Source organism: Physeter macrocephalus, chromosome 17 (assembly GCF_002837175.3).
Source record: "Physeter macrocephalus isolate SW-GA chromosome 17, ASM283717v5, whole genome shotgun sequence".
NCBI classification, from domain to species: Eukaryota; Metazoa; Chordata; class Mammalia; order Artiodactyla; family Physeteridae; genus Physeter; species Physeter macrocephalus.
This window is the reverse complement of record NC_041230.1, coordinates 5,315,540-5,329,007: the sequence shown is the minus strand read 5'-3', so window position 1 is coordinate 5,329,007 and position 13,468 is coordinate 5,315,540. Positions and strand designations below refer to the sequence as shown.

Genomic DNA, 13,468 nt, shown 5'->3' with positions numbered 1-13,468 from the left:
CACCTAGAGGGGTGGGATAGGGAGGGTGGGAGGGAGGATGACACAAGAGGGAGGAGATATGGGAACATATGTATATGTATAACTGATTCACTTTGTTGTAAAGCAGAAACTAACACACCATTGTAAAACAGTTATACTCCAATAAAGATGTTAAAAAAAAAAAAAAAAGAAGCAGGCTGAGGACATGGTGGGGCAAGGACCATAGGGTCCTGCTCCGTTTCATTCTCACGTGGGACACACGCCAAAATTGTAAAGAATAAACACCAACATAACACATCCATTCATTTATTCAACAGATATTTATTGGTTATTTGAAATGTGCCAGATGCTTTTCTACACACCTGAGATACTTTAGTGAACAAAACTGAGAAATTCCCTGCTCTTCATAAACTTACTTTTTTTGGGGGGGCGGAGGTGAAACAATAAATGGAAAATACAATCAGGAAATTACATTTTTTTAAAATTGTCTTTTTAAATTTATTTTCTTTCCTTTTTAAATTTTTAATCTTATTTAATTATTATTATTTTTGGCCGTGCTGCAAGGCATGTGGGATCTTAGTTCACCGACAAGGGATGGAACTTGTGCCCCCTGCAGTGGAAGCATGGAGTCTTAACCACTGAACTGCCAGGGAATTGCCACTTTTTTTCTTTTTTTAAATTATTTTTATAAAGTATATTCTATAGAGCAGTACTATGGAAATAAACACACACACATACATAATTTATATACATCACATTGGGGCCATAGCCAAGGAAGCTTTTAGTGTGGAGGGAACACTTTTGAGGGCAATTTTCTGGTGAAACCTAAGGTGGCGGTGGTAGGTGGAGGACTGGCGGAAGCATCTCTGGCAAAGGGAACATACATAGGGCTTCTCTCCCGTGTGGATTCTCTCGTGAGCCCGAAGGTTGGTTTTGTGGCTGAAGGCCATTTCACACGTGCTGCACATGAAAGGCTTCTCTCCTACATGAATCCTCTGATGCACATGTAGGTCTGATGCCTGGAAGAAGCCTTTGCCACACTCGGCACAAATATATGTCCTCTCATTATTGTGTCTTTTCTGGTGAACTTTTAACCGAGAGGAATACCTAAAGATCTTGGGACATGTCTCACATTTGTATACTTTTGGGGCTCCTTGGAATCTTTCTTGGTGTTCCCCATGTGCAGAGTTCCCCTCAGTGCTCTGGTGGGTAGAAACAGGCTCAAAGGTGACCTGGTCTGGCTTGAAGAGAAACTCTGGTTCCACCTCCACAAGGACATCTTGATAGGAGGGTCCTTTCAGGGACCCTTCCTGGGACCTGGAGGGGCCTGGACCTGCTCTTCTGGAGCTGAGTGGATTCTCCAAACAAACGCCTCCTTCTTCAGGCCTCGGACTGTTCTCTTCTTGGATAATGAGTAGGAAAGGTATTTGACTGCGTGGACTAGTAATATGGTCATTTACTTGACAAGTTTTCAAAGAAATGTTGCCGCCATTTTCTTTACCTTCACTTTCTGTAGCGGGGGAAAAAGTGACTCAGTGATGTTATGCCCAAGAAAGAGTCCACACAGATCATCCCTCTGGTACCTGGGCTTTCCCCACTCACTTTGTCTTGTTTCCAGGGAAGTATCTTGAAGAGTCCAGAAAGGTGTCCCCATGTTCTCTCTTGCTGGAGTTCCTGTCGACAACTGTTTTGTGAAGTGAACAATGACTTCTCTTAAGGGCATATTCTCACAAAAGAGGGCTTCCTGTCCCTGCATGTGGACGTGGACCTGTGAACAAAGCCTGATTACTATCTATAATAACTTCTTTCTCTATTTCCAGGCAACTCCAACAGACTACTTATTCCTTACACCCCCTTGCCCCTCACCCTGGGGGTCAGAACCCTCTACTTACTAAGCCAGGTGGCTTCATGCCATCATCGGTCAGATCTTCCATGAATTTCTCCAGGTTTCTGCCGCTTGCATTCCATTTCTCTTGTAAAGTGGACCTGTCACCGCAGCGGCCATTGATCATAAACTGTTCCAGGACCAAACGAGAAATTATTTCATCCTTGCTGTGTTTTTCTGGCTGCAGCCATGAGTGAAATAATTTATAGAGTCTTTGCAGCTCCTGCCTTGCACATGAGTTATTGCTGTCTTGAAATAAGCTGAGCTGAGTGCTCCGGAACTCAGAGATCCCCTCTCCCTCCTGGATGGCAGATCCTTGGCTGGGTTTAAGCTCTAGATTATCTGACCCAGGATCCTTCCTGGATGGTTCATCCTGAAAGGAGATTCTGAGGTCTAAAGCCATTCTTAACAAGAATTCTCAGAGAGCCGCAACTTCAGGGATTCAATCTCTGCTGACTTGTTTCTTGGGGGATCTCTTTCAACAACTGGTGGATGTTTAAGAACTGCAAGCTAGAAATAGAAGAGATATTTAATAAATTACAACACTGGTATAATTGAAAAGAAACAAACAAAATTCAGGTTCAGTTGAGTTCATGGATGAATTCTACTAGACATTTGGTGAATAAACAAATGGAGAAAAGCGCAACCTCATCAGTCATCCCAGAAATGCAAAATAAAACTACAACAACGTGCTACAAAATACTCACCAGAATCACTTAAATAAAATAGAGTTAGCATTGGCATGGACTGGAGCACCTGGCACTCTCAGTCCCTGCTGGTGAGTACTCACGTTGGAAATGCTTTGACTAGTATGTGCTAAATCTGTATTTATGCATTCCCTGTGACTCATCAATTTTACTCCTCTGCATGTACTCAACGGAAGAATATACTCATGTGCATCAAAGGCATATACAATAATGTTTCTATCAACATAATTCATAATATTCCCATGCTGTAAATAATCTAAATGTCCAACATTCAATGGGACAGATTACAATTAATTGATGTAGAGGCATATTTGATAGCAATGAGAAGAAATTCTTCATGCAACAACATAGAATAACCACAAAACAGAATTCAAATGAAATAATACAGGCACCAAACAATACATTTTGTTTCTTCTCGTTTATGTTCATTGAAAAGCATATAAATACTATCAATATTATTTAGGATGTTGGTTAAAATTTTGTAAACAATAGTAGATCCTTGGATAGGTACATATGGAGGGCTCCATAGGACGACCCCATCCCAGTTTGCCTGGGACTAAAGAGAGAATTCCTGTGATGCTGTACTTCCAATTTTAGCTGGCGATAGTCTACCTCTTGATCTTGGAGGTAGTTGCACACGAGTGTTTCTCTGTAAAAATCCACCAAGCTATATACTTTCACTTTTCCTTTTTTCTGTATGTGCATTACATTTCAATTTTAAAAGTTCAATTTTAAACAGTAAATAGCATCTTAAGTTGTAATTGGACATGATTTAACTGAACGAAGGCGATCTAGTACAAAGATGTTCTTTCAGTCATTATAAGAAAACAAAATATTACAAACAATTGACAAGAAAGTGAATGAAATAGGACACGCTGGAATCCATATACATGATTTCATCTTGTGTTAGAAACTCCTACATCAGACACAAACATCTGCAAAACCACCTCAGCTACACCCTGTGTCAGCCCAATGATACATTCCTCAGGAAATTTTCCTTTTACTTTCACCCTTCTTTTTTCCAATTACCCTTCCTTATGAAAAACATTTGTCTTTGCTTCACTGATCTTATCAAAGTTATAATTTTATATGGATCTGTTTCTTTCTTTTTTAAAATAAATTTATTTATTTAATTTTGGCTGCGTTGTGTCTGTTGCTGCGCATGGGCTTTCTCTACTTGCGGCGAGCGGGGGCTACTCTTCCTTGCGGTGTGCAGGTTTCTCATTGCGGTGGCTTCTCTTGTTGCGGAGCACGGGCTCTGGGCACGCGGGCTTCAGTAGTTGTGGCTCGCGGGCTCTAAAGCACAGGCTCAGTAGTTGTGGTGCACGGGCTTAGTCGCTCCACGGCATGTGGGATCTTCCCGGACCAGGGCTCTAACCCATGTTCCCTGCATTGGCAGGAGGATTCTTAACCACTGCTCCACCAGGGAAGTCCCTATTGAGCTGTTTGTATTGCCTATCCTTTTCTACTGGAGTGTAGGATTCAGAGGAGAAACTGAGTTTGTATTATTCAATATTGATTTGTGACTGCAAATCAATGATCTGGGCAACCACAGGCATACCCCTTGGGATGTCAAACAGATAAAAGATTTAATCCTCTTTCTATATCATTGCTCTATTTTTTTTGGTGTGTTTTTTTATATATAGTCAACATTTCAAAGACTTGTATTATTATTATTTTTGTCCGCACCATGCAGCTTGCAGGATCCTAGTTCCCCCAACCAGGGATCGAACCCACACCCTTGGAAGTGAAAGCACGGAGTCTGGACCACCAGGGAATTCCCAGATTTTTTTTTCTTTTTTCTTTTGGCTGCACCACGCAGCATGTGGAATCTTAGTTCCTCGACCAGGGATGAAACCCACGACCCCTGCATTGGAAGCTGGAGTCTTAACCACTGGACTGCCAGTAAAGTCCCTGGATTTGTTGTTTTTTTTTTAAAGCAAACATCGTGCCACAAAATCAGAAAATGTGGGTGTTTGTTGGGATATGTGGGCTCCCAAATACCTAATTAATTTCTGTTAACTGATGTCATGTTTTGTGTCAACCTCACCTGCTGATCTGATCAAACTAGTCACCCTGATCTCATCAATGAATGAGGCAAAGATGATTCTAGGCAAAACCCTATAGGAGAAAGTTGAACACATCCTTGCCTTCCCCTAATCCACTTATCACACCTATTTAGTCAACCTTTTTAAAATGTTAATCTGCTCAGGTCATGCTCCACTGCTCCACTTAATTCCCTCCATGGCTCCGTCTTGCTCTCAGGGAAAAGCACTAAGTCCTTTGTGGTTCCACCAGCCTTTGCCTGGGCCTATCCTCACCCTTCCCGCCCCACCTTAGGTGCTGTGGCTGGTTATCTACATCCGGGTATACTGGTTTCTATTGTTTTTCTTTTTTCTGTATAATCCATACCTCCTCCTTCATCTGGGACTCCCCACGAGTTCTCTCTTTTTTTTTTTTTTTTTTTTTTTTGGCCACACCACATGGCATGTGGGATTTTTAACTCCCCAACACGGGATCGAATCTGTGCCCCCTGCATTGGAAGTGTGGAGTCTTAACCACTGGACGACCAGGGAAGTCCCATGGGTTCTCTTTCTGGACTACCCCAGGCACACACAGACCACATGGTCACATTTGCAGACATGCACTCAATTTCACACAAACAAGGCCACGGAGCACTATTATGGCTAGGACCTTGGAATTCAAAATTGCCATATTTAGAATTTTCATCACAAGAAAAAGGAATGTAATGATGAATGCTGACGAATGTTAACTAGACTTACTGTGATCATTTCCCAATACATGCAAATATTGTATTATATGCAGTACATCTGAAATTAATACGTTATATGTCAATCATATCTCAATAAAAAACAAAACACAGCAAACCCCCCCCAGACTGCCAATATTCTCAACCTGGAGTCTGGCATTTACAAGCTATGTGACCCCAGACACGTTACCCATCAGGCCTCCATCCTTGTCATGGGAGCTCTGATCTCTAATGACACCCAGCTCAGAATTGCCATGGAAGCTAAAAGAATTGATATATATGAAGCATGTGGAGCTTTCACTGGTAACTGACACACACCCTTTCATTTTCAGCCCCACCATCATCTCAATCGGCCGTGGACCTCCACTGCCACAAGATGCAATAAAAATGAATTACTAGAACATAAAATTAACAAAAAGCAATGCCAGACTAACAGACTTTCCTAGGAGAAGTCTACTTCAGTCAGGCCAGATTTTGCACAGCCAGAGCAGCTGTCACAATCGACCATCCCCCATGCCTGAGAGACATCCATATCTTTGTACTTAGGAATTTTCTCCCCACAGCTATGCATAAATATACACGCACACTCGCACACACACACAAAATGGGAAACTCACCTCCTTCAGAAGACTGAACTTCAGACTGGGTAATCTTGAGCTGAAGGCTGAGGACTCGCTGTGTGACTCACTTTCTGAACTGGGTTCATCTGATGTGCCTTCCCAAGGCTCCTCTCTTTTATAGGATCAGGGACAATAATGCATTTAAAGACATGATTGGATAAAGTGTGACTGTTGATGGAATCTGTTGGAATCTTCATCAGCTGCAGCTCCAGCTTTCCAGTATGGTATTATATAACAGCCCTGGGCCTGGGGCAATAGGCCACAATCAAACACACATATTTCTGCAGTGAAATATAACAACATTCACACTTAAGTGGGGATATAATGTTTAATCTCACATCAAATTTTGTCCTATGTGAGTCTTATACAAAGTTAACAATTTCCAATTTTCCAAGACTTGTGGATTGCAAGTGAAGCAGAAAACAAGGCTAAGATTCTCTCCTTTGGGAATTTCCTGGCGGTCCAGTGGTTAGGACTCTGCACTTTCACTGCTGAGGACCCAGGGAACTAAGATCCCTCAAGCCATGTGGCACAATGCGGGGGTGGGGGTGGGGGGGGATTCTCTCCTCCTGTGCATCGGGGCTGGTGAGTCAGAGGGTGCCCCAGGACCCCAAAGGAGGGGTTCCTAATCCAACAAAGAACTTGTAGGGGCTGAAACCAAGATCATTTAATGGGAAGGGAAAGAGCAGTGCTTATTTTATGTAAAGAAAGCACATAATGTTTGATGGACTTGTGGGGACTGAGGAAGAGGAAGGGGTTAAAATGGGGAGAGGCTCCTGGCTTGAAAATGTGGTGGGAGGGGTGGGGTCTTACACTCACTAGGGGGAAAGCAGGAGGAAGAGATTTTAGGAAAACTCAGCACTTCTGTTTCCTGACTTTTTTAACATCTTTATTGGAGTATAATTGTTTTACAATGGTGTGTTAGTTTCTGCTTTACAACAAAGTGAATCAGTTATACATATACATATGTTCCCATATCTCTTCCCTCTTGCGTCTCCCTCCCTCCCTGTTTCCTGACTTCTTGTGGAGTGAGTGACCACCTGGAAGATGAGAGAAGAGATAGTGAAGCAGATGGAATGTTTTTTGGAGAGAAGGGACTCTTGCAGCAGTCCTAACATTATCTGCTTTCGAGTTATATCCATAATCAAACCACGTTTTACCTCGCACTGCCCAGGCCCCATCATCCTTCCCTTGGATTAGTGAGGTCAGCTCCTAACTGGCTGCCCCTCCTCCCAGTAGTTTTCCTTCCTTTCTTTTCTTTTTTTTTGGCTGAGCCACAAAGCTTGCAGGATCTTAGTTCCTGACCAGGGATTGAAGCCGGGGCCACGGCAGTGAAAGCACGGAGTCCTAACCACTGGACTGCCAGGGAATTACCACACAAGTCTTTCTTTTCCCAAAGCAGCCATCATAGGGACCCTGTTATAACCGAGTCTGGACACGTGCCTCCTCTGTGGAAGCTCCCCAGTGGCTTCGAGTTACTCAGAGCAGGGCTCAGACTGCCTCTGGTAAAAAAAACTTCGCCGCTCCCCGTGGCCTCACAGTTTCACAAAATTCAATAAAGCCAAATTATCAGGGACTTCCTTAGTGGTGCAGTGGTTAAGAATTCGCCTGCCAATGCAGGGGACACGGGTTCGAGCCCTGGTCCAGGAAGATCCCACATGCTGTGGAGCAACTAAGCCTGTGCGCCACAACTACCGAGCCCGCGCTCTAGAGCCCATGAGCCACAACTACTGAGCTCACGCACCACAACTACTGAAGCCCGCATGCCTAGAGCCCATGCTTCGCAACAAGAGAAGCCACCGCCATGAGAAGACTGCTCACTGCAACGAAGAGCAGCCCCCGCTCGACGCAACTAAAGAAAGCCTGCGTGCAGTAACGAAGACCCAACACATCAAAAATAAATAAATAAATAAATTTATTTATTTATTTTAAAAAAAGAAAAAGAAAAGCGGTTTCATATTCGCTTCGGCAACACATGTAATAAAATCGGAACAATACAGAGAAGATTAGCATGGTCCCTGCACAAGGTTGACACACAAATTAGGGAAGTGTTCCATGTTTTGTGCCCTTCCCCACCGTCCTGAAACCCTTTGCCAATTCACACACACACACACACACACACACACACACACACACACACACACACACACACACACACACAGAAAAGCGGTTTCAGTTACCACCTACATGGCCTCAGTTCAGTCATTACCAGCTGTACCTGCTTCAGACTGTTGTGCTGGAACAGACCGTGATATCTGGCAAGAGGGTCTGAGGAGAGGTCAGGCAGATCAGCTGCCCCTGGGCTGTCAGGCCATCCGCTCTCATCCTGCAGACTTTTGGGATGACAGCTCAGGAGACGCCTCCACCCTGGCTAAGTTAAGATGAAAACAGATGAGCCTGGTCGCCTAGTGTGGTGAAAACTGGGCTCCCTTCCCTGGCCCATCTCCTCATTTCATACTCTTGCATCTGCCAGGGCATCTGGCCTGACCTTGGCCATTCCTCCATACACACACAGAGCAACTCATACATCCAGGGAAAAGTAACTAGATACGGAAGAAGAATCGCAACCTCACAAAAATCATAGTAAGCAACATATGTTATATAGTATAAAGAATTGGAAGTACAAAGAAATTAAAATAAGAGGATAAAATAATCCAGGACATGAGGAAAGAAAAAAGCCACAGGAGCAAGAAGATATGCTTCAAAAAAATTGGGAAAATGTTGGTTATGGAAAACATTGATAAAGGACTGAATAGAATACATAGGAGGATGGGGATATTTAAAGAATGAATCAGTGAGTCCGATGATCAGATTGAAGATGACATCTAAATGGCCAAGAGTAGAAGAATGAAATAGAAAGCATAAAAGAACAAAAGTTGCGACCCACCTGTGGGAAGGGATTTTCTCTGCTTTATGCCTCTGAAACAGTGGCTACACCTATTGCTATTAAATACTAGTTGTGGGATACATAAAGAAAATGGAACTAGAAACATCAAGATCTGGATCCAAGTAGTCTCCAAAAGAGGGGGAAAATATGTGATGCCCAGGCAGGAGACATGGAGCGGTGGGGGGCCGGGGGGGGTTCCAGTGGTCTAAGTAACGTGCAGACATGAGATCCTTTTTTTTTTCTCCTAAATTATCCTTTTTTACTTTTTAAAAAACATCTTTATTGGAGTATAATTGCTTTACAATGTTGTGTTAGTTTCTGCTACATAACAAAGTGAAATCAGCTACATGTATACAAATATCCCCATATCCCCTCCCTCTTGCATCTCCCTCCCACCCTACCTATCCCACCCCTCTAGGTGTCACAAAGCACCGAGCTGATCTCCCTGTGCTATGCAGCTTCTTCCCACTAGCTGTCTATTTTACATTTGGTAGTGTATATATGTCAGTGCTACTCTCTCACTTCGTGCCAGCTTACCCTTCCCCCTCCCCATGTCCTCAAGTCCATTCTCTACGACTGTGTCTTTATTCCCAGACACGAGATCCTTGAGTTGCTGGACTCTGAAGGGCATGGTTGGAAGTGGCCAAAGTTTAGGAATGAGGCAGGACGACCTATGTGGGTGAGTCAGGGGACGAGAAGACAGAGGCACAGGTGACCGCTGTCGGGGGCACCATGAGGATGTTACCTGAGGGCATATGTATAGAGGCTGGCAGGAGTGGTAAAGAGGCCAGAATGCAAAAAGGCAAGGGTCCTGGGAATTCCCTGGAGGTCCAGTGGTTAGGACTCCGCGCTCTCACTTGGGTTTGATCCCTGGTCGGGGAACTAAAATCACACACACACAAACACGCACACAAAAATCCAAAAAAAAAAAAAAAAAAAATAGGCAAGATTCCTAATCAGGAAATGGCGCAGCTCATTTAACTTGAGGGGGTGCGGCAGGGTCTCTCCCATCTCCCAGTGGCCCTTAATCTTGAGCCATTTAGTATAGCTCAGAGACAGTTACCGACTTGGGTTATTGGATTTTTGCCTTTTTTTTTTTGGCTGCGTTGGGTATTCATTGCTGCATGTGGACTTTTAGTTGCGGTGTGCGGGCTTATTGTGGTGGCTTCTCTTGCTGTGGAGCATGGGCTCTAGGCGCGTAGGCTTCAGTAGTTGTGGCTCGCGGGCTCTAGAGCACAGGCTCAGTAGTTGTGACAGGCTTAGTTGCTCCACCGCATGTGAGATCTTCCCGGACCAGGGTTGGAACTAATGTCCCCTGCATTGGCAGGTGGATTCTTAGCCACTGCGCCATCAGGGAAATCCCTCTTGGATTTCTTTAATCAATAGAAATTGGTTAAGAGGCCAGGGACTTCCCTGATGGTCCAGTGTTTAAGACTCTGAGCTCCCAATGCAGGGGGCCCGGGTTCGATCCCTTGTCAGGGAACTAGATCCCACATGCATGCTACAACTAAGAGTTCACATGCTGCAATAAGACCCGGGGCAACCAAATAAATAAATAAATAAATAATTTAAAAAATAATTTAAAAAATAAAAAGAAATTGATAAGAGGACAGATGAGAAATTTAGGCAAGGCTTTATTGGGACTTTTGCTGCAGCAGGAGGGAGCAAAAACAAGTAATAGATGCACTTGCTCTCTCCTCACGAAGAGGTGAGCTGGTCTCTTAAATGGGGGGAGAGCAGGAGCGGATTAGTGGGTCTACCTGCCCCCTTGGTGGTGTTCTGTGCAGGTATCATGCATAGTACACTGCTTTTGCTCCTGGCAGGCAGTCACCTCAAAGGTGGCAGTTGGGTTTTGGCCTTTTCATAACTTATTGTTTATAATTTGCCCCAACTTCTCATGCATATATTTTAGTCCCTTAGAGTTTCTTTGTATTCTGCTGTTCAAGAAGATGTTTGTCCAGGTGCAAGTACTGCAGTAAAGGGTCTCAGGTCCCAGGTCCCAACCTGTCTCAAGGTGAGGAGCCAATCTTTCATTATGTCACCTGCGGTGGCCTATCAGAACTAGGCAGCTGAGGGCCAGATCCCAGTCTTTCTTTTGTTTTCCTGTTGGGTGTTAACGTCCAATCTCAGTAGAAAGGCTTTTGGTCTCTCTAAGGCTGTTGTTGATATAGATGATGCACACATCCATACTTACTATAACGCTTTGAAATTGATGGGGTTTTTTCCCCTGTATCAGTAGTTTATTCCTTAATATTGATGGGGAGTTTTCCATTTATAAATATAACAACTTCTTAACCATTCATCTGTGGATGGATGCTTGTTTTTGTTATCTAGCTGTTGGCTTTGAAGAATAAAGTTCCTGGAAACTTGCCAATACGTACAAGTATTTCTGTGGACACAGGTTTCCATTTCTCTTGTAGTTATACTTAGGAATAAGTGGATGATTGACTTCATTAACTGCCAGTGTTTCCAAATTTATTTATACTATTTTGCATTCCTACCAGCAATGTATGAGAGCTCCACTTTTCTTCATATCTTCAACACCTAGATATTGTCAGTCTTTTAATGTTACCATTAAAATGAGTGTGCAGTGGGACCTCACTGTGGTTTTCATTCATATTTCCTTAAATAATAATACTGAATATTTTCATGTGCTTACTTATGATTCATATATATTTAGTGAAATATGTGTTCAGATGTTTTGCCTATTTTTTTAGTAGTGTTGTTTACCTTATTACATGTTCTGTATACCTGCCTTTTGTCAGATATAGGTTTTGTAAATATTTTTTCTTAGGCCATAGATATTTTTTTTTCATTTCCTTATCAGTACCTTTTGAACTGTAAGAAATTTTAATTTTAATTTTATTTAATTTTATCATATTTTTCTTTTATGGTTTGTGTTTTTTTTCCTATGTAAGAAATCTTGGCCTAAAGCAAGAACAAAGAGCATTCTTCCTGTTATATTTAAGATGGTATATATTTCTATCTCTTATATTAAAGTTTATGGTCCATTTTGAGTTCACTTGTGAATATTTTGAGGGAAGGGTTGAGGTTCTTTACTTTTATGTATGAGGATATCACAGTTTTTCAGAATAATTTGTTGAAAATAGTATCCTTTCATTTTTAATTTGGCAACTTTGTTGAAAATAAATTAATGACATGCATGTGGCTCTATTTCTGGACTCTTCCATTGCTCCATTGTCTATCCTTTCACCAATACCACACAGTCTCATTACTACAGCTTCATAGTAAGTTTTGAAATCAGGTCTTTAAAGTCCAAATATGTTCTATTTAAGAAAATAGAAAATGCTTTGACTATTATAAGCCTTTTGCATTTCCATATATATTTTGTTATTTTTTTAAAGAGAACATATTATTGTCTTAATAAAAAAGATGAAGCTTGGAACTGGATTGCTTGGCCTTGTATCTCCTTTTCTCAATTCACATGTGAAGCAAGGCAGTGTGGGCTAGTAGCTAAGTGCTTGGACTCTAGAGACAGACTGTTTTTCTAATTCGTCTGAGCTGTGCCATTTACCAACTGGCTGACCTTGGTCATGTCTATTCTCCTCAGTACTCAGGATTCACATTTGTAAACATGGGAAAATGGGACATTGAACACAGCTACGCAGTGCAATGAAGACCCCATCCAGGTGCGAAAGTGCATAAAAATTCCCTGCAAGGAGAAAAGCATGTATCAATACCCCAAAGTTAGTGAGAGCTTGGCTTGTTGGTAGAGAGAGTGAAAGACTGCAGGGCTGGAGCGGGAGACTGGTAGGTAGTGAGATGAGCGGGGCAAGGGCTGCTGCATGTATTTTGGAGTCTATGATGAGAAATTTGGATTGTATTCGACTGCTCTGGGAAGTTGTAGGGATTTAGCAAGACAAGACACAAGATCTGTTGTTTCGTTTTTTTCAATGTCTTATTCCGAAATAACTGTATATTCACAGGAAGTTGCAGATATAGTCCAGAGTATCTTTCACTTAGTTTCCTCTGTGGTAGCAACTTATGTAACCTTAATATCAAAACAAGGAATTTGACATTGGTTAAATCCTTGTATCTTTTTCACAGTTCACCGTTTTTACGTGTGTGCATGTGTGTAGTTCTATGCAGTTTTATCGTGTAGAATCATGTAGGCACAACCACAATCAAGATACAGAATTTTTTTTGGCAGGAGGCCAAAAGATTATATGTGGCCCCCAAATGCAGATACTACAAGTCATACAAAGACAGGGAAGTCTGATATGGAGGAGGATATGCCTGCAGAAGTGAGAAGTATTTAGGGAAATAAAATCAGTAGACCTTGGGGGCTAAAATCTTGAAAACAGCATTTGACATGAGCAACCAAGAATTAATATATTGCCAACAGGAATTTTGGTCAGGACTTTATAGTGACCATCCTGAATGGCTGGAGTTAGTTTTTTTTTTTTTTAATTAAAAAACTACTGGAACGGGCTTCCCTGGTGGCACAGTGGTTGAGAGTCCGCCTGCCAATGCAGGGAACACGGGTTCGTGCCCTGGTCCGGGAAGATCCCACGTGCCGCGGAGCGGCTGGGCCCGTGAGCCATGGCCGCTGAGCCTGCGCGTCCGGAGCCTGTGCTCCGCAACGGGAGAGGCCACAAC

At 42.7% G+C, this 13,468-nt stretch overlaps 1 protein-coding gene and 1 non-coding gene across 2 annotated transcripts in view; one reads left to right on the top strand and one right to left on the bottom strand.

Moving 5' to 3' along the window:
- Nucleotides 1-183: 183 nt before the first annotated feature.
- ZSCAN4 (zinc finger and SCAN domain containing 4) overlaps nucleotides 184-13,468 on the bottom strand; it is a 23,980-nt gene continuing 10,695 nt past the window's right edge. Inside the window, exons 2-5 of the mRNA XM_028477610.2 lie at nucleotides 5,959-6,242; nucleotides 1,872-2,374; nucleotides 1,582-1,747; nucleotides 184-1,489 (exon numbers count right to left, since the gene is read on the bottom strand). Of these exons, the coding sequence (XP_028333411.1) occupies nucleotides 732-1,489; nucleotides 1,582-1,747; nucleotides 1,872-2,267 (1,320 nt within the window). The 5' untranslated portion in view covers nucleotides 2,268-2,374; nucleotides 5,959-6,242 and the 3' untranslated portion in view covers nucleotides 184-731. The remainder of the gene's footprint in view (nucleotides 1,490-1,581; nucleotides 1,748-1,871; nucleotides 2,375-5,958; nucleotides 6,243-13,468) is intronic.
- LOC112062486 (U6 spliceosomal RNA) lies at nucleotides 7,918-8,024 on the top strand. The gene has a single exon (XR_002890754.1). It is a non-coding gene; the product is annotated as a U6 spliceosomal RNA (small nuclear RNA).